Here is a 19,366-nt window from a genome sequence, read left to right on the forward strand (position 1 = left end):
TGGCAACACAATACCAGGGTTTTTTACCAGCGTATCTGAGATTATTTAATTGTTCTACTGCAAATTCTCTGGAAAAAAAAAAAATTTAAAAAAAAAAAAATATATATATAGCTAGAAAATTACATAATAGCCAAAGAAAGTGGCCTGTGGCCCTGAGCTTCCAGCCACCCCAAAGCCCCCCCTGCCCTCCCCACACCCCATCACAAAATTCCCACCACAGAGCAAAAGCTGTGTCAGTTTATAAATTTTATTAGCTGGAGAGTGTACACAGTACTTACAATTGCATCTATTAAAGACCAAAATACACTTGAAAAAATGCATCATATAAAAAAAATTAAAAACTTTGAACTATGTACAAACTTTGCCTGACATTACGTTTAAGCTCAGGACCCTCCCACGCCCCTTCACAAAAGAAAAGTTTATTTTTCTCCCTCTTTTTTTAACATGCAGGGCCTTAAAGCCATTTAGCATCACTTGAGGACCATTTTTATCCAAATCCTGATCTTTACACTCCTACAAATCTGGGTTTTGATGGGTTTGATGCTTCACTGCTCCAGGTCAATCAAACACATTTCTTCCCAAACCTCTTCTTTCATCCTCACTCACTCTTAACTCACTCCTAAAGTGAAGTTTTTGCTCAAGTGTAGCCAATCTACAAAGAATTCCAATTTAATTACTAGGGAGGTTTGAATTGGACATGTCTCCAATTTTAATAGATTTCCCTGGAAAAGAAAGCAGATATTTTTGGTACCGTGGTGCTGACTGCTGGCTCCAACCTCACCAAATAAACACAACTTTCAGCAGTGATACACAGAACACAAAACAAATAAAAAAATGATAGGAGCTCTCTGGCTTTCACATCACTATTTAAAATATTAATAAGACTTCCTAGAACACAAATCCATTATTTCTTCACACACAACCTACAACAGCAGATCAGAGAACCTAGATATGAAAGGATATTGGGAAAAATTTACAAAGTAATTACTTGTTTAAAAAAAAAAAAAAAAAAATCTATGTCAGAGCAATAATTTTGCTTCTTGAACTTCCAGCTCTCAAAAAGGTGTTTCAGGACAGATTTACCATCAACTGAAGAGCAAAAACAAGGAACTCACAAAGAGGATCCAACATTTCTCCTCCCTCTGATACTCTCAGGTTGAGTATTTTTCTTTCATCCAAAGGAAACAGCATTTTCCAGGCTCTGTTTCCTTCCTGCTGATTTATCCTCCACTTTGTCTTTAGCTTCCAATAAATGGGAAAAGATGGGAGGGAGGAAATACAATTTCCAAACTGCATTTCCTTGTCACTTTAAATCATTTAACCCAGCCTCACCCATCCCTGGCAGCATTTCCTCAAAAATTCCTCATTCTTCAGCTCCACCTGGCCAGGTTCACGTCCACCACGCAACGTTCCCACCCCCAAATTTCACTGCTGTGATCCAGCCTGAACTACAGGACACAAAACCTGGAAATTCTGGGACTCCAGCAGGCAGATGATCCCCAGAGCAGCTGTGCAACTCAAGGTGAGAGGGGACAGGAGTGCCGTGGTGAGAAATCACCTGTTAAATGTTTTTAACTACTGCTCCCATCACCAAAATTCAAATTATAATAGAGCAAGCTTAGAATCTAAATTAAAACTGTGTTCTGTGGAGATGCTCAGCCCAAAGCCAGGTGTAGGTAATGGAAAAATCCTATTTTTTAATAATCTAAGTATTGCTCCTTCACTAAGTGCCACTTTTGTTTTGTTTTTAAGAGCTTAATTTATAAAGTGTGGAAGGTTCATCAGTATCTGCTGAGTCCTTCAGGTACCTGGGACTGAGCTGCCCCAGCTGCTGCTGTCCTGAATCATCCCTCACTCTGGAATTATAGAAATGATTTAGGCATCAGAAACTCCAGCCCAACCATGGCCAAGTGCCACCCCTGTGACACTGAGGGTTCCACTGTGACACTGAGGGTCTCTTGGAGGAACCATGGACTTCACTGGCAGGTGAAAAAGATTTAAAAAAAAAAAAAAAAAAGAAAATTCTTTGGAAGAGACTCATTGAAAAGTTTCAATCCTTTCTATACTCGCATCCAGTTTTCTTCCAAAGCAACAAATACTGGCAATGAACATCCAAACCCACCCAGAAACTGATTTACTGACCCAATCCCCCCCACATCTCCCTCTCCCACCCCTCTCGCAACAGAGACACAACACATCAAGTCCTGCAGTAATCTTGACTATTTCTAGCATTGATTGGATGGCTGAACCTGTCCCAGAGAAGAGCTTCTTCACACATGTACAAGGAGGAATTGAAAAGAATCCCCTTCAGTTTCTGCCAGGGTCACAGGTGCAACAGCAGGGCCCAGCTCAGGGAAAACCAAGTCCAAAGGGGTGAGGAGTGGATGGAATAACAAATCTCTGCTGGGCAAACCCAGCCCTGTGGGTTTGCCAGCACTGAAACCCATCCAGTGCTGGCTGGAGGAGCTGGAATCTGTCCCTGGACAGGGCTGAGCTGCACCAGCCACAGGGATTGAGGTGGGAAGATGAAGGAAAGCCAAAGACGGGCGCTCAGACTCCGAATTCCCTGTGCTGGATCAGGAGAGGGCACCACGGAAGCCTGAAAGGTTCTGTTTGCAGAGTTGAAACCTCAAGCACGTCCTCAACACGTGGTGCTTGCTCTGTGGAAAAGGACAGGCTGTGACATGGAGATTGTCCCACTCCAGGACTCACTGGACACTCTGGGCAGGCAGGACAGGCTGGCAGGAGGGACGGGAATTCCCTTCAGGTGTTTTTTCCTGGAAGCTGGGGTTAGGAGACCCTGATCATCTGTGTCATTGCTTCTTCGTTGCTTTGAGTTGGATCCTGCAGACACAAAAGGGTGGAAATTCCATGTTTTTCCATGAAGCAGAGAGAACCACACGGAACCATCAGCAGGACACACTCCTGCATTTCCCTTGATCTCCAAAACTGTCCTATTTTTCCTGGGTTTTACAGGCCAGGGACACAAAAATCCTAATACCTCCCAGGAATTTGTTGTTTCTGGTATTTAGGAATGATTTTAGTTCAAAATAAGAAACACTCCCTAAAGGCATAGGACTGTTCTAAAGTACTGAGCAACCACAGAATCTGTTAATTCCACTCCATTATGTCCCTTCCTTTGAAAAATGCCTTGCACCTTTTATGCACATCAAGATGCAGCTAAGAATCAGATATTCCCATTTTTTAATTTTGCATCAGATGTAAAGTTAGGAGTCTCTACCTTTAATTCATTCCTGAAAGAAAACCCCTGTACCCAAAAGGGGTACAGCCCAGAAAAGCTGTTTTTACACACACAGAATGTTTGTGTGCATTTATCCTAAGAACTACAAAGTGAACACATTTCTATCCACATTAATTTAATTCCCTTGCTCTCCACAAGCAGCAACAGGAGGTTTTATTCCCAATGCTTGGAATAAATCTAAAGGCAGGGAAGGCCAAGGAGCAGCAGATGAAAAATTCAGAGGCAGGGAGGGACGAGGGTCAGCAGCCAAGCCCAAAAACCCAAACAAAGCAGCACAGACACCTCTGTGTGTGCATCCTGAAGGCTGGAAGGGGGATTTGCCCCAAACCCCACTCACCTGCATGTGAGGGCTGTCCTTTTCCTTGGGGGAGAAGAAGCGACCCCCCTCTCCCCGTTTCCTGGCCATGGCGTGCCGGTGCCGGGACTCGTGCAGGTATTTCTGCAGTGAGGGAAGGGGCAGCTGAGGGAGCAGCCACTGTTTTCCCAGGGGAAATTCCCAGTCCCCATCCATCCCCACAGATTCCCAGTCACTGCTTTCCCAGGGGAAATTCCCAGTCCCCATCCATCCCTACAGATTCCCAGTCACTGCTTTCCCAGGGGAAATTCCCAGTCCCCATCCATCCCTACAGATTCCCAGTCACTGCATTCCCAGAGGAAATTCCCGGTTCCCATCCATCCCCTGCCCCACAGACACTGTGCTCACAGTCAGTGCATGCTCACACAGCTCCAGGCACTCCCAAAAACACCCAAAAGCAGAATTATCCTCAAGGGACTTAAAAAAATTTACTCTGATGTAGCTCATCAACAACAACAAAAACATTGTTGAGGAACACCAAGATTCTAATCCTCATTTTGCAGCCCAGGTGGGATTCTGTGCCTTTGACACAGAGCAACCCCGTGTTAGATCTGAGTTTTCCTCTCACCCTTCTCTCTTTGGGGATTTTTCCCTCTGCCTCCAGCTTGGCCCGTGCCTGCCTCCTCTTCAGGATGCGGTGGTACTGCTTGGCATTGACGTAGAGGGGCTCCTCCTCCAGCATCTCTGCTCCAGGCAAAGGGATCCTCTGGATGGCTGGGACTGAGCCAGCCCCAGGCACCATCTGTGCACACAGGGTGGGTTAGTCCTTGCAGCTCAGAGCACAAAATTAACATTTTTTTGAACACAAAAATGTCATTAAAAACCCCAGCATTGAAACAGAAAGTGGGTTTTGCTCAGCTAACGCAGCTGCTTAAATGAAAAGGAGCAATGAAGCTGTTCTCAAACTGCAAAACCAGTCTAAACAAATCAGTCCTGCTGGGTTTTCCTGATAAAAGTAACAGTTCAATACAATTCCTCGACTGTGTTGCTGCTTCTTGGACAATTAAACAAACAGGACATGGCTGTTTAACCCTTTCTTTTGGGTTATCTCTCATTTCAATTATTTCATTTCAGAGCACCTCTGAGCCAACACTGCAGAGCTGCTGACATCTAGTGGGGACCAGCAACATTCAAGAGACTCACACCACAAAGAAACAGGAGCTGGCAGGAAAAACCTCTATACATGAAGGAAACAAATCCTCAGGGACCCTCAAGAAAAGTGACTCAACCTATTTAAACCTTTGCTCATCAGCTGACAGCTCAGTTTGGATTTCTGTATTTCTGAGAAAGTCCAGAGCAAAGATCACAGCAGGATCCAGGCCTTTGAAGCTGAAAATTTGTATTTTTTAAACATTAAACTAATGGAACTTACAGAGAGGACTGACCATGGTATCTCAATCTCAGACAAGAGTTTATTAGAGAACCAAGGAATCACAGAATGGTTTGGGGTGGAAGGGACCTTAAGGATCACCCAATTCCTTCTGCCATGGGCAGGGACACCTTCCACTGTCCCAGGCTGCTCCAGCCTGGGATGGAGAAGCCACAGCTTCTCTGGGGTCCCTATGCCAGGGCCTCCCCACCCTGCAGGGAGAAATTCCTTCCCAATATCCCACCCAACCCTGCCCTTGACTTAAAGCCATCCCCACTATCCTACCCCTACCCCTGTGCAAATCCTGCTAGGTTTGAGTACAAACACCTCAGAGCCCAGCCTCCAGAGGCAGCAGTGGGAATTTTACACCTACCATGACCATTCCCCCTGAATTGACCACGTTCCCAGCCACTGGCAGTGTCACTGTCACCGTCCCCTGGCCACTGCTGGTGGTGTTGGTGTTGGCTCCTGTTTGGACAATCTGGGCTCCAGCCAGGCTGGCTGCAGGAATGGTGATCATGCCTGTAACAGGGACTGTAACTTTAAGGAAGTAGAACACAAAAGGAAAGGAAAAAACAAAAAGAAAAAAACAAGAAGAAAAAAAAAAAGAGAGAGAGAGAGAAAAAAAAAGAAACAAAAACATGCACACAAAAAGAAGGGAACAGCATTAGTCCCACTTCTGTGTTTTACTCATTCATCCTTCCAAAGCATGCAGAGAGTCAAGAAAGTGCTGAAGTGAGGGATTAAATTCCATCAGAATTCCTGGTTTTTGCATTTGTAACCTCACTGTGAGTAACCAAGTACTCTTGAGATGGAAAAGCAAAATTAAGGGGTTTTATTCTACCAGCCCTTGCCAGAGACAAGGAGGTTTTCTGTTTCTGGGGAAAGAACCCCGGAGTGAATTCCTGCAGAGCACACAACACCTCAATAAATAAAAAGCCTCTTAAGGAGGTGCCCTGGCTCCTCCCAGCCCTCCTACCTTGCTGCAGGATGGTGCCATCAGCATTCACAGGCTGGTACACGATGGTCTGGCCCTCAGCAGCCTGGGCAACCTGCTGGCCTTGCACTGCTATCTGCTGCTGGGTCTGAACAAAACAAAGAGCACCAAAATGTTACAAATTGCCTCTTTTTTCCCAGTGTTTACAATTCCTGAATGAACACATGGTGCTTGAGGTGTTCCAGGTGTCTATTTCTGCTGCCTCATTAGCAGCAGTAAGAAACAGGCTGGAGCATAGAGCAAATACCTGGAGATCAAACACCTGAAGCACATGTAAGATGCATTTTTCAACAGTTCAATAATGAAAAACCCAAATTCTAGGTTTCCTGTCTCACTATGAAGATGTGAAAGGAAGAACTGTTCTGCTCCAAAATTTAATTTTAGCCCTAACCAAAAGCATCAGCAGAATCCCCAGGTGTGACTGCACACAATGGCCCAAGTATGGAATTAGCAATGCTTCATGTTTTCAAAATTCAACAAAGAGACAAAAACAACCACGAACCAATAAAATACAGAAACACGATGGAGAAAAACATGCAATCTAATTTTTCTGCCCCAGAGTCATGTATGAAACACTACAAAAACATGACACTTATTCTCAATTTCTCCTCAATATTAAGAATTCCTTTTTTTTTTTTTCTCCTTTGTGGTTTTTTTGTTTTGGTTTTATTTTTTTTTTACTTAACCACATCTTAGATCATTTGCCAAGTTTCTCTTCCTGCTCCTCTGCAGAAAAGCCTTTCATGCTGGTGCAGTTACCTGTGTCTGGCCAGCAGTAACTGCAGTCTGGGGCTGCTGTATAATGATCTGCTGGGTCTGGCCCTGCTGCCCCTGTACCTGCACAGCCTGCCCACCTTGAATCTGAATCTGACCTGGCTGGACCAACTGAATCTGTGGAAGAAAGAGTCAGAAAGGAACATTAACTATGCCCCCCTCCTCGGCCTCAGCATGACCAAGTCATCTCTGAGGGTGATTTAGTTACACAGAAAAAGGAAGCAGGGAGTCTTCTCTTTTTCCAGTTGAGAATGAGGAGTTTTAGTGGGTTGCTCCCTGTGACACAGCCACGCAGGGCAGAGGGAGCAGCGTGCTGTGTCACTCTGCTCCAGCAGTTCTGCACTGCTTACACAAGAAATCAATTATTCACATCCACTGGGAACAAACAGTCAGGTGGAAAAGGAGGACTAAGATTTAAGACATCTGTGGGGTGTTAATTATCCAGCACTCAGAAGTACTTCTGGGATATAAAAAGTTGTCCTCAGCTTTGCAGAGTTTTTCCACCACTGTGGAACATTCTTGGATTAAAAAAGAAGAGCTGGAATACGGTTTGAAGTTTGTGTTTAAAAACACAGTTACGGATTTTCCTCCACCAACCAGACTGAGAAGAACCTCATACAAGTTACAGTGGTTTTCAACAAAGGAAATATTAAATAAACCTCTCAAAACACCAAGACATCATTTGCCTTCCTGGACTGTGCTGGGTTCCTAAATCCCATCCTAAATCATCAGTACACTTTCATTATGCCATGGTTATAGTTCTTCCCTTCCCTTTTCAGGAACACTTCGAACACTCTTTCTATCTTTTAAACAGGTAATTACTTCCAAAAAAATCCATTTTCTACACCTCCTTCACTATTGCCTTCTGTGCAACAAGGATGTTTAAATCCCCCTTCAGCCATCACGTATTAGAGGGCTTTAAGCACAAATTACTTGCAAGAAGCTTTTAAAAATAATTAATTTTTTTAAATCCTCCTTCTGAACCATAAATTGAACAGGCACCAGATCCCAACTGCATTGCAAGGGCCACATAAAATATCCCAACAAACAAAAATCCTGCTCTGTGGGAAGATATCTCTGCCTATGGCAGGGGGGTGCAACTGGATGAGCTTAAAGATCTCACTGAACCCAAATCAATGAGAAACCCCAAACCAACCCAGCTGTTTTAGCATTGAACTTATAAGGTCTGCACCAGGCCATAAAACATAAAAAGGACTTCCACTCATCCCCAGCGTGGCAGAGGCACAGAGCAGCAGCTCAGTGTGGTTTTGGGGTGCTGAGCAGAGCCCTGTGTGGCAGTGTGCCCAGTGCCCCAGGGTTGTTGGGGAAGATGAAACAAGAAACCCTTATAAATAGGATTGCCTGGCTAAAGATTTAGGAAATACAGAGATTGAGATGGTAACGAGTTGTGAGATACCAAACCTTAGTTACTGAACAACTAGAAAACAATAGTACAGCCAGGATGAGGACAATCCCCCTTCTGGTTGGACAATGCCCTTACCTACAGGTAGGTCCAAGGGTCAGATGGACTGTTGGATCTCACCCCAATGTGTGGCTCATCCCACACCTGTAACCTCCCCTGAAGCATCAGGAGTCTGTGACCCCACTGGCCTAAATCTTGTTCCAGCCCACCTTGAACCCCCTGACAAGGAGTCCCTGAGGAGCCGGACGCTCTCTTGGAACTTCTGTTCTCTTGGAAGTGCCCCTCTCCTGAACATCCTCTTGGGATCCTCTCTTATCTCCCTCTGCCCCTTGCCTCTCCCTTCCTCCACGCCCTGGGACCTGCCACGGGTCTCATCTGGTGACTCCAAGCAGGGCCTTCCACCCTCTCTAATAAACCAGATATTCCAAGAGCAGCTTCAGAGATCTCTGCTCTCCATCCACCCAAACCGTCCTGGAGCCCAGCGTCCCTGCACCGGGTGTCTCACCTGCTGCAGCCCCTGCGTGCCGGACACGGGCACCTGCATGATGGTCTGGCCCTGGCCCCCGGGCACGGCCTGCACCATGATGGGCTGGCCCGTGGAGGTGATGAGCTGCCCCCCGCTCACCTGCACCATCAGCGGCTGCCCCTGCACCTGCAACAACAAGGCAACAATGAAAACCCCGCCAGAGCGGCCCCAGAGCTCAGCCCTGGCCGTGTGGGGGCAGAGGAACTGGGGAACAGGCACTGAGCTGCTTCAAAGCAGCTCTGGGTTCCAGCATGTGCCATGGATTTAGTGAGTTATCTGCTTCTCCTGCAGTCTAGGTGTTATAAAGCATGAAAACCACATTTTCCAGCCACTACCTTCATGCACAGCCCAAGAGCAAAGTGGGATAAAAAACATTATTCATCTCACAATTACTGATTTTTAGTTGAGGTTCCTATTGAGAGAACTCTGTTCTGACAGGGAGGTTCTGAGGTGGCTTCAGCTCCCTCCAATTTCATGCCTACAACATTCCCATTTCCAAACTGACAGGGAGCATGGGATGTGCTGGGAGAAACTCTCCATGGTTATCGAGGGAAATTCTAACTGGAGCAACACGAAATGGAGTTCAGGGAAGAAAAGTCAAAGTGGATGAGCAGCAGCCACTTCTGGGCCCAAAAAGGCTTAAACTGGATATATAAATATAAAGTGTGAGGGTGGGGAGCCCTGGCACAGGCTGCTCAGAGAAGCTGTTGGCTGCCCCTGGATCCCTGGAAGAGTCCAAGGCCAGGCTGGACAGGGCTTGGAGCAGCCTGGGACAGGGGAACGTGTTGGGGTTGGAACTGGGTGAGCTTTAAGGTCCCTTCCCACCCAAACCAGTCTGGGATTCTGAGGTAACTTTGGCCTGAGAATCTCTGGACTCTTGGACCTGGTATTTCTCTGGTCACTGGGAAAAAGGCCCATGGAAAATAAAACAAGGGGAAAACCTCTCTGTTTGAACTCTCTCACCTGCCAAGTCCCCAGATTCCCAAAACACATCTTGAAAAATACTCTACCTCCACAGCTTAAATGCAAAATGAGTCTCATGAACTCGGGGATCACAAAATCTGATTTGTTTAGGAACAAAAACATCACAATGTGGTAAAGTCACCCAGTTCCTGTGTTTCACACCCAGGGGGTGAGGAGCCAAATCCTGCCCTGGGAATTGGAGTTTCCAGGTCCCCACTGTGTCCCTCAGCCTGTCCATGTCCCATCCAAAGCCCTCAGCCCCTGGGCTGGGTCACACAGGGAGGAGCATGCTCAGGTCAGCACAGAGAAGCACAGGCAGCAGCACAATATCCAAGAAGCAGAAAGGAAAACAAGACATTCCAGGATTTTTGTTAATAAATCACAGCAAGGCAAAATAGAAAAAAAAAAAAAAATGGTGAGGAGAACATAACAACAACCAGAGGCCCCAGTGAGCCCAGCAATCCAAGTCAGGCAGCATCTGAGATTTGAACTCTGAACATAAAAAATGCTGTGTTAATTCTGCAGCTGGCAGGGCCAGTCCAGCCCCTTGGAGCCACCCTGCCCCAAAGAACTACAAACCAAACCAGAACACTGAGTGCAAAACTGCCACGGCTGCCCAGGGTCTGTCAACTGCTCTACAAAGGGCTCCTGGAAAGCTCCTGGGTGAGTTAAGGAAGTGGAGGCTGCAAGATAGAAAATACTTCACACTGAAACCAATTTCTTTCCAAACTGGGATGTGCTGCTGTTTGGATCCACATGGCTCCTGGGTTTCCCTGTGCTGTTCATAGGTAAAGAAGAAATTGGATTTCTCAGTGCCAATCTTGTGCCCAGGTGCCTTTTCAGTCCCAGCTGAGGTTCCACTGTCCAAGCTCGGGCTCTGGCACCACCTCTGTCTGCCTCAAGCAGTGAAGGCAGAGCTCTCCTCAGGGAAGAGCTCAAAACCCTAATTTCCTTGGAATTACAGGAAATCTTTGGGGTTTATCCCTACTGTTACTTCCTCATTTTGGTGTTTATCACTTTAAAGTCACACTGAACCACAATTCCCTTCCAGAATTCCTGGCATGCACCTGGGAACAGCTCCAATGCCAGCAGAGATTCCTGCTCCACATCCCCCTGCTCCTCCTGGAAACCCTGGGAAAACACAGCATTAGATATGTGGTGCTGGGGAGGGTCATGCAGTGCTCAGAAACACAATCAGAGAGGTCACCACTACCTGGAGGGTCTGGACTTGCTGGCCTGAGGCCGATGCCACCTGGGCCTCAGTCTGCAGCTGGACAGCTGTGACACCTCCCTGCTGCTGGGAACAGGAACAGGGAGAGCTTGAAACATGGAAATGCACAACACACTGCTGGGACAGGGGGTGGGGTTCATACACACTGCTCCAGCAACACCAGGAATGGGAATTTTAGCAAACCTAAGGGTGGAGTTCCCTGGAACTGCACGTGGCACTGCCAGGCTTCAATATTCCAACTCAGAGGGAACAGGACATTTTGGAGGATTTCAAGTTGTTTCAGGGTTTTAGTTCTGAAGTTTCAGGCTTCAATATTCCAACTCAGAGGGAACAGGACAGGTCATTTTGGAGGATTTCAAGCTCAGTTTCAGGGTTTTAGTTTTGAAGTTTCAGGCTTCAATATTCTAACTCACAGGGATAAGGACTAGACATTTTGCAGGATTTTAAACTCAGTTTCAGGGTTTTAGTTTTGAAGTTTCAGGCTTCAATAGTCTAACTCAAAGGGAACAGGACAGGTCATTTTGGAGGATTTCAAGCTCAGTTTCAGGGTTTCAGTCTGCTCACTGCCCAGGTTTGGCACTGTGAAGGGTTCCAGATTTTGGGCACACTGGTTTTTCCCAACAAAGCCCTTCCTGCAGCACAGTCTGAGCTCATCTCTGCCACCCCTGTGTCGGTGTTTGCCCACCAGGGACCCTGAGGGACAGTCTGGAGAGGCTGCAGGAGCAGCCAGAGCTAAAAGCCTTTTCTATCTTTAGCCTCTTTGCTCAGAGTCCCAAAATACTCCCAGGAACTGTGTTAGCATGGGGAGATGAAGGACAGCTCCCTCCCAAGTGCTGCAACAGCCTGGTTAAACAACTTATTTTAGCAAAGTGTTTCACATCAGACACAGGCTTCAAGTTGTGCTCAAAATGAAAGCCAAGAGTTAGTTTTATCTCCTTTTCACCTAGAAAATATCAATAAACCAACAACGTCTTTGGTTATCTGCTGTAAACAGGTATTTGGAATAATCCTTAATATAAAATGTTTTAATCTCAAGTGCAATCTTGTTCTGGCTGAAAAAGTCAACTGCAGCTAAAACCAGCGGGAGAATTTGGTCACTCCTGAGGCCAAAGCAAAGCAGATCTCCCTGAAAACATCATCAGTGGCTCAGCCCTTTGTGTGGCAAACCACCAAACCCCCTCAAACTAGAGCAGAAGATGCAACAAAAATTCAGCAGCAGCCGAAAACACATCCCCAAATCTGGATATGGAAATCAGTAAGACCTCTAAACTCAGCCCTGATATTTTACACATTGAAACATGAACTTCTTTGTGGGATGGATGAGTTCATCCTAAGCTACATGGCCAGTCAAATTCCTGTTCTGTGTCTTTGTTTTGCTCTATCTGTTGTTCTGAAACAAAGAATCTCTATAAATGTTCATTTGATAAAACTGGAAGAAACCTCCATGGGCTTGAACAAAATCTATTTCAACTTTGGGAGAATTTCTCTTGTGGACAATTAATTTGTTTCTGTTAATATTCTGTTTCCTCCGTTTTCAGAGATGTGTTAATATATTTTTATATGTCTTTATATTTTACTTTCCCCATGTCAATACCATTTTGCAAACTCCCTGCTACATTGAAATTTGGTAACATGTACACCTGCATTTTCATTTTAATTTTATATAAAGTTTTATATATTTATATACAATTTTATACATTTAATTTCATTTTTTAAAATATAGTAAGTATATTCTAAAAACCATGTTTACTCTTCCAGGCAGGCGCCATCAGTGCCCAGGTAACAGAAATCAACAGGTAGCCAGAAGGATCAGGATTGTGCTGCTGAAACCAATTCTTTCCAAACTGGGATGTGTTGCTGTTTGGATCCACATGGCTCCTGGGTTTCCCTGTGCTTTTGTTCACAGGTGAAGAAAAAATTGGATCCCTCAGTGCCAATCTTGTCCCTTTTCAATCCCAGCTGAGAAGGTCCCACTGTCCAAGCTCAGGCTCTGGCACCACCTCTCCTCAGGGAAGACCTCAGAACCCTCACTTCCTTGGAATTACAGGAAATCTTTGGGGTTTATCCCCACTGTGGGGTGCACAGGGCTCCCCCATTCCCCCATGCCATACCTGCTGCTGGATCTGCCCCGCCTGCACCACGATCTGCTCCGTGGAGCTGCTGCTGTTGGCTGTGTACTGCTCCATGGTGCCTCAGGCCCTGCAAGACAGCAAAAATCAGGGGAGCTGCTGCCCCCAGGCCTGGCCATCCCCACTGTCCCCCAGCAGCTCCAAGCCAAGCCAAGCCAAGCAGGAGCTGCCCCAGGGCAGGGCTCTCCCAGAGCTGCTCCATCTCAGTGATAAACAGAGGTGGCATTTCAGGCCCATCCAAGCTGAGTGAGCAGCAAAACCAGCTCAATTCTGGCCCAATTTCGTGGACTCTACCAGCTCTGTGAGTCTGCACATCCTGGGCTGCAGCCAGGTGCCCACACAGGGGAGTGTCACTGCTGGAAAACCTCAGGAAATGCAACATTTAGGTGTGAAATTGAACTGCACTTCAAGAATTCAGCAGAGCTGTGAAGACTTCTCTCCTCATTTTTCTTCCCTCTCCTCCTACTCTCATGGAATGGTCATTAAGGATCATCCAGTGCCACCCCCAGGTTGATCTAACCTGGCCTTGGACACTTCCAGGGATCCAGGGGCAGCCACAGTTCCTAACCCAGGGCCTCCCCATCCTCACAGGGAGGAATTTCTTCTCTAAAGAAGTATTTCTATACTCAAATACAACCTTCATGTATTTTGGGAAGCACCAGCAGATTTCCCAGCACCTCCATCCTCTCACTCCTTGGCCCTTTCCCTGGACACATCAACCCCACTGTGCTGAAATAAAAACAACTTTTCCTGCCACTACTTCTCTCCTCACTGGCCCTACAACAGCAGAATTCCTGCTTTAGTGAGGTGTTTGATTTATGCCATGACTGAACAAGTTCCTGCTGCACTGCTGAAAGAAAACACAGCCTGGAACTTTAATTTTCCAAGTCTAAAGCAACAAAACCTCTGGCTGCTTCAATTTTTCAAGGAATGCTGGCAGGATTAAGTCACAGACTCTCTGTACCCGTTGCTGTGGTTACTGCTGCTGTTTGAGTTCCATCCTTTGCCCATTTCCTGAGACTTTTTCACAGCCAGAATAAAAGAAGATAAATACTCTTTCTGAAAACGCTGCTGCTAGATTCTCATTTCAATTTCACAGTGGGTACTTCATTTCTGCCTTAAATTAAAATTTTTAAGTAAAATATTTAACAACTCTGTAATCCCAACACTCTGCAGCAGCAACCTAAAGATATGGACAAGGTTCTGCCAGTGCTGGATCCTCACCATCCAAGGGATTATCTCATCCCCTTCGTTAAACACGGAGTAGCCAAATTAAATATTAAAGATCAGGGATGAATCAATGGCAGAGGATGACAGCTCTTCCCTCAGTGAGCTCATGGGCAGCTCCTCCTCACTGGGAATGCTCTGGGAATCAGGGAGTGTTCCAGTCCCAGCAGTGGATATTTATATAGACACCATATATATATAAAAATAAATATATATATATATATTTAGGGATATATATAATATATAGAAAGAGATATATAGATAGATATATAGATATATATTTGCTGAGTTGTATAGGACTTATTAGGATCATCAAACTCCTGGCCCGGCACAGGATAACTCCAAAAATACACACAAATATTTATACATATACATATATAACACACATAATTTATATTTATACAAATATAGCTGCACCAGGAACAACTTCCTCAACACCCAACCCACACCAAGACCAAACCAGTGCCGCCAACAGCCCGAGAGCTCCGCGGCATCACTCGGAGCGTGTCCAGAGCTGCGGACCGGGCAGAGCCGCACGCCCACAGCCCCGGAGCGGGATTTAACACGGGGGCGGGCTGGGCACCACACGCGGAGCTGCCGGTGGGAGCCAGCGGTGAGCCGGGGGTCATCCCGGTGTGCTCGAACCCGCGGCTCCCCCAAGGGCCGGCCCTGCCACCGGAGCACCGCGTGCCGCCACACATCTGGGACCGGACGGGGTAGCCCGGACCGGCGGGGAGGCTCCCGGGGAGGGCGGAGCCCCGCCGGGGGAACCGGCCCGGCCCCGCTGCGGCGCTCGGCCCCGCGCCCCCGCCAGCCACGGTGTTCCCGGCCCCGGTTCCCCCCTCAGCCCCCGAGCGGCCGCGACCCCGCTCGGCCCGGCTCGGCCCCGGTTCCCCCCTCAGCCCCTGAGTGGCCGCAGCCCCGCTCGGCCCCGCTCGGCCCCGGTTCTCCCCTCAGCCCCTGAGTGGCCGCAGCCCCGCTCGGCCCCGCTCGGCCCCGGTTCCCCCCTCAGCCCCTGAGTGGCCGCGGCCCCGCTCGGCCCGGCCCGGCCCCGGTTCCCCCCTCAGCCCCTGAGTGGCCGCAGCCCCGCTCGGCCCGGCCCGGCCCCGGTTCCCCCCTCAGCCCCTGAGTGGCCGCGGCCCCGCTCGGCCCGGCCCGGCCCCGGTTCCCCCCTCAGCCCCTGAGTGGCCGCGGCCCCGCTCGGCCCGGCCCGGCCCCGGTTCCCCCCTCAGCCCCTGAGTGGCCGCGGCCCCGCCAATCCCGGCGCGCGGGGGCTCCATATTGGCCGCTCGCGCTCACCGTGCCGCGCTGCCCGGTCCGCGCCCCGCGCTGATTGGCTCCGCCGCGCGGCCCCCAAGTCCAATCAGCGCCCGCACTCGCCCGCCGCGCAAAATGGCGCCCAACCGCGGACAAAGGGGGAGAGGGGGGCGGGGGCGGGGCCACCCAACCGCGCGCCTCGCCCTGCCCGGCGCTGCTGCGCCTGCGTGGGGGCCGCGGGGAGCATGCGCGGGGCGGGTCCCGCCCCTAAGCCCCGCCCCCTGTGCGGAATGTTCTGGGCCGGGACCATGGAGGGGGTTCCGCCCACCCGCGCGCGCGGAGCGGCCGCCATGTTGTGTGGGGCGGGGCCGCCGTGTCGTGTGGGGCATGGCCGCCATGTTGTGTGCGGCATTACCGCCGTGTTCTGTGAGGCGATACCGCCGTGTGGGCATCCGCCATTTCGCCCGCGAGGCGGAGCCGCCGAGGCTGAGGCGGTACCGCCAATGCCGCCCCGAGGCGGAGCCGCCGTGCCGGCGGAGGCGGCGCGGCCGTGGGGCGGAGCCGCCCCTGCGGCTCGGCCGGAGCGATGTGGGCGGCGCTGGGCAGGCTCGGCGTGGCGCAGGCCGTGGGCCCGGCCCGGTTGATCGCTGTGCGCCCCGCGGGTGCGGCGGCCGAGTGGCCCTGAGGGATGGGAGGGGAAGGAGGAGGAGGAGGAGGGTGGTAATGGTGATGAGGAGGAGGGCGGCAGCCTGGGGGTGCTCATGCTGCGGTGACCCGCGGCCGCGGCCTCCTCCCGGGCCGGACCTGTAGGCGCAGCAGGACTGGGGATGTTCAGGGGTGTCATGGTTGTCCCGCTGTCAAAGATCAGTTAGGCTCAGCCTTGCCCCCTCTAACACACTCTTACTGCCTAGCTTGAGGTTCCTAATAATTGTTTTTCTCTCATCTTTCCAGCCGCAGGAGTCTTCTCCATACCCCACGTTACCATGGCCACCCACTTCTCCAAGGATCAGGAGGAGAGAGTGCGTAGGAAATGGGTTACATGGGATTATTATTGTCTGTTCAAAGAGGCCATCCCCTCATTATAGTCTTGACAGCACGGCACTGGCTGCATCCTGCAGCTTTTGAGAGCAAAAGTGGCTGCCAGTGCTGAATTCAATGTGCTTTTTGTGTGTAATGTCAGTGGGGTAGATGCTGTGCAGCAGCACAGAGCTCACCTGCCTGCCTGAGCACCTTGAGACTGGTGCTGCTGGAGGGGTTTCACTAATCCAGCTGTGCTCCCCATCACATAATTACCCTTTTAAGCTTTGATTTTGTAAGATTACCTGCTGAGCTGGCACCGTGATGCTTATAAATGGTCTTGTTGAGAAGGTGTAGTGGGTTTGTAATTCTGTCTATGGGGTTTGCAATCCTCTGTTGTGGGTTTGCAATCCTCTGTAGTGGGTTTGTAATTCTCTATATTGGGTTTGTTATTCTCTGAGTTGGAGTTGTAATGCTGTGAATTTGGTTTGTAGTTCTGCCTGTGGGGTTTGCAATTCCACACGTGGGGTTTGCAAGTCCCTCCTTTGGGTTTGTAGCCCGTGCCAGCTCAAACACTTCCACCCTGCACAGCAAACTCAAACCCTGCCCCTCTTGCTGCCCAGCCCCTGCTCAGCAGAGCCCTGTGTGCCCTCTGAGGAGGTTTTGCTGCCCCTGCCCTGCAGATCAGGTGTGTGAAGGGGGACCTGTTCTCGTGCCCGGGCACGGACGCCCTGGCCCACTGCATCAGCGAGGATTGCCGCATGGGCGCCGGCATCGCCGTGCTCTTCAAGAAGAAGTTTGGAGGCGTCCAGGAGCTCCTGGATCAAAGTGAGTGGGGCCTGAAGGAGCTCCTGATTTCCAGCAGGGAGAGTGTTGGAGCTGCTTGGGGTTATGGAGTGTGGCTGTTCTAAAAAAACCTTGATTTTTGTGCTTTAGAGAAGAAGACAGGGGAGGTGGCGGTTCTGCAGAGGGATGAGCGCTACATTTACTACCTGGTAAGTGCTGGGCTGGCACTGGGACACCTCCCTGGAGTTAAAGTGTGTCACATATCAGGGATTGATAGCTGTGGGGGTTTTGGTTGTGTTCATGGGATCAGGGAATCACAGAATGGTTGGGATGGGAAGGGGTCTTAAATCTCATCCTGAGCTGGGGCACCTTCCCTTATCCCAGGGTGCTCCAAGCCCTGTCCAGCCTGGCCTTGTTCACCTCAGGGATGAGACAGCCACAACTGCTCTGGGCAGCCTGTGCCAGGGCGTCGCCACCCTCACAGGGAACAATTCCTTCCTAATATCCCATCTAACCCTGCCCACTGGCAATGTGAAGCCATTCCTGTTGTCCTGTCACTCCAGACCCTTGAAAATAAATAGTCTGTGTCTTGTTGGCTCCCTTGGGGCACTGGAAGGGAGTTTCTGGAATGTTCCTCTCTCTAAGAGATGTGTCCTTAACCATTGCCTGTGAGGAGCAGCCAAGCTGTTGTGTGCATCTGCATTTCAACTTTACATGGACAGAACTGGCTGCTAAATTTGGGTGGTTTAAGCTGTGAAATGTTCCTTGCTCAGGTCCTTCCACAGAAGCAACTCTGGGTGTGGAGTTTTGGGGTATCAGGGAACGTGTGTTTTGTGCCAGCATTTTTAACACACAGAAGTTTGCAGGGGTCATGCCCAAGGCCCAGCTGAGCTTTTCTGTTTTTCTGTAGATTACAAAGCAGAAGGTTTCTCACAAGCCCACGTATGAGAGCATGCAGAAGAGCTTGGAAGCCATGAAAGCTCACTGCCTGAACAACGGAGTCACCGACATCTCCATGCCCAGGTGAGGGGCTCAGGAGCTGGATGCCAATGCTTAGGTGTTTAATTTCTATAAGGATGTCTGAGGGATGATCCCCTGCTGTGAAATAAGAATTCAAGCATCCACCTCTATCCAGCTCCTCTGTTCAAAAATCTAATTTGCATTTCCCTGTGCATTTATTTCCTTGTTCTCCCCACGTCCTGTGGGTTTATGGGGAGCTGTGGCTTGGCCACCTCAAACTGCAGCTGCTGCCAGGGCTGGTTGGGCACAGCACAAGGCCCAACAAAGCTCTTCTGGTGCTTTATCTTCCAGGATTGGATGTGGACTGGACGGCCTGCAGTGGGAAAAGGTGTCAGCCATCCTTGAGGAGGTGTTTGAGAACACTGACATCAAGATCACAGTTTACAGCCTGTGAGCAGAACGAAGATCCCCACTTCCCCCAATTTTGGCATCAGAACCTGTGAACTGACAAGGCGGGGGGACCTGTGTGTGGAGCACGTTCTGCATTCGTGTGTCACTCACTCGTGTGACAGTGACAGGGGCTTCCAGCAGCAACAAGCTCCAGAGAAGTTCATTTGGGCTGTTAATTAGCAGGAGGCAGCGGCGCTGTGAAAACCCTGGGGAGCTCCCAGCGTGTCCCTGCAGCCACCAGGTGTCACTGGGGCTCCGCGCAGCCAACGGAGCCGCTGCTCGTGGGTTTGTTTCTCTTTGGCTTGGTGCTGATGAGCTGCCCCGGGCAGCGCTGGCACCTCTGCTTTGTTCTCTTTGCGATGCCCTGCCTGGCACCGGGGTCACTCACCTGTTCTCACAGCTGGAACGGTTTCATTTCTCCCTTCCGGTCACAAATTTGGTTTGCTGAGATGGTGCTCACTCAGGATCATGCTGGGATGTGAAATAAAGAGTGCCCTGCTGTTGCATTGTACCTGTGGCTGTTCTGGGGACAGGCTGGGATTGCTGGAGGGGGGTCAATACACCTGGCGGGTGTGTTTTATTCAGCAGCTCTATAATTTACAGTCTGCAGAGCTCTGTTTGGTGAGGATCCAAACAGGCT

At 49.5% G+C, this 19,366-nt stretch overlaps 2 protein-coding genes across 10 annotated transcripts; one reads left to right on the top strand and one right to left on the bottom strand.

The window, feature by feature from the left end:
- Positions 1-233: 233 nt before the first annotated feature.
- Positions 234-15,665, bottom strand: NFYA (nuclear transcription factor Y subunit alpha). 9 transcript variants are annotated; one of them, XM_021542636.2, is made up of 10 exons: positions 15,556-15,665; positions 13,012-13,099; positions 10,880-10,963; positions 8,686-8,832; positions 6,743-6,874; positions 5,966-6,071; positions 5,360-5,526; positions 4,186-4,359; positions 3,600-3,701; positions 234-2,844 (listed from the first exon to the last, which is right to left on the bottom strand). In XM_021542636.2, exons 2-10 carry the CDS (start codon positions 13,084-13,086, stop codon positions 2,791-2,793), a joined length of 1,041 nt encoding a protein of 346 aa, XP_021398311.1. In that variant the 5' UTR covers positions 13,087-13,099; positions 15,556-15,665; the 3' UTR covers positions 234-2,790. The 9 variants fall into 9 exon arrangements, with proteins under 9 accessions (XP_021398311.1, XP_021398312.1, XP_021398314.1 ...); XM_021542637.2 differs by having other exon boundaries at positions 10,883-10,966; XM_021542639.2 differs by having other exon boundaries at positions 5,360-5,508; positions 10,880-10,966.
- A 406-nt stretch (positions 15,666-16,071) lies between these two features.
- OARD1 (O-acyl-ADP-ribose deacylase 1) lies at positions 16,072-19,237 on the top strand. Its single transcript, XM_021542646.3, has 6 exons — positions 16,072-16,175; positions 16,465-16,532; positions 17,214-17,358; positions 17,467-17,525; positions 18,227-18,339; positions 18,628-19,237. The coding sequence occupies exons 1-6, from the start codon at positions 16,100-16,102 to the stop codon at positions 18,728-18,730; spliced, it is 564 nt and encodes a 187-aa protein (XP_021398321.1). The 5' UTR covers positions 16,072-16,099; the 3' UTR covers positions 18,731-19,237.
- Positions 19,238-19,366: the final 129 nt, after the last annotated feature.

The sequence above is a fragment of the Lonchura striata genome, chromosome 30, assembly GCF_046129695.1.
Source record: "Lonchura striata isolate bLonStr1 chromosome 30, bLonStr1.mat, whole genome shotgun sequence".
NCBI classification, from domain to species: domain Eukaryota; kingdom Metazoa; phylum Chordata; class Aves; order Passeriformes; family Estrildidae; genus Lonchura; species Lonchura striata.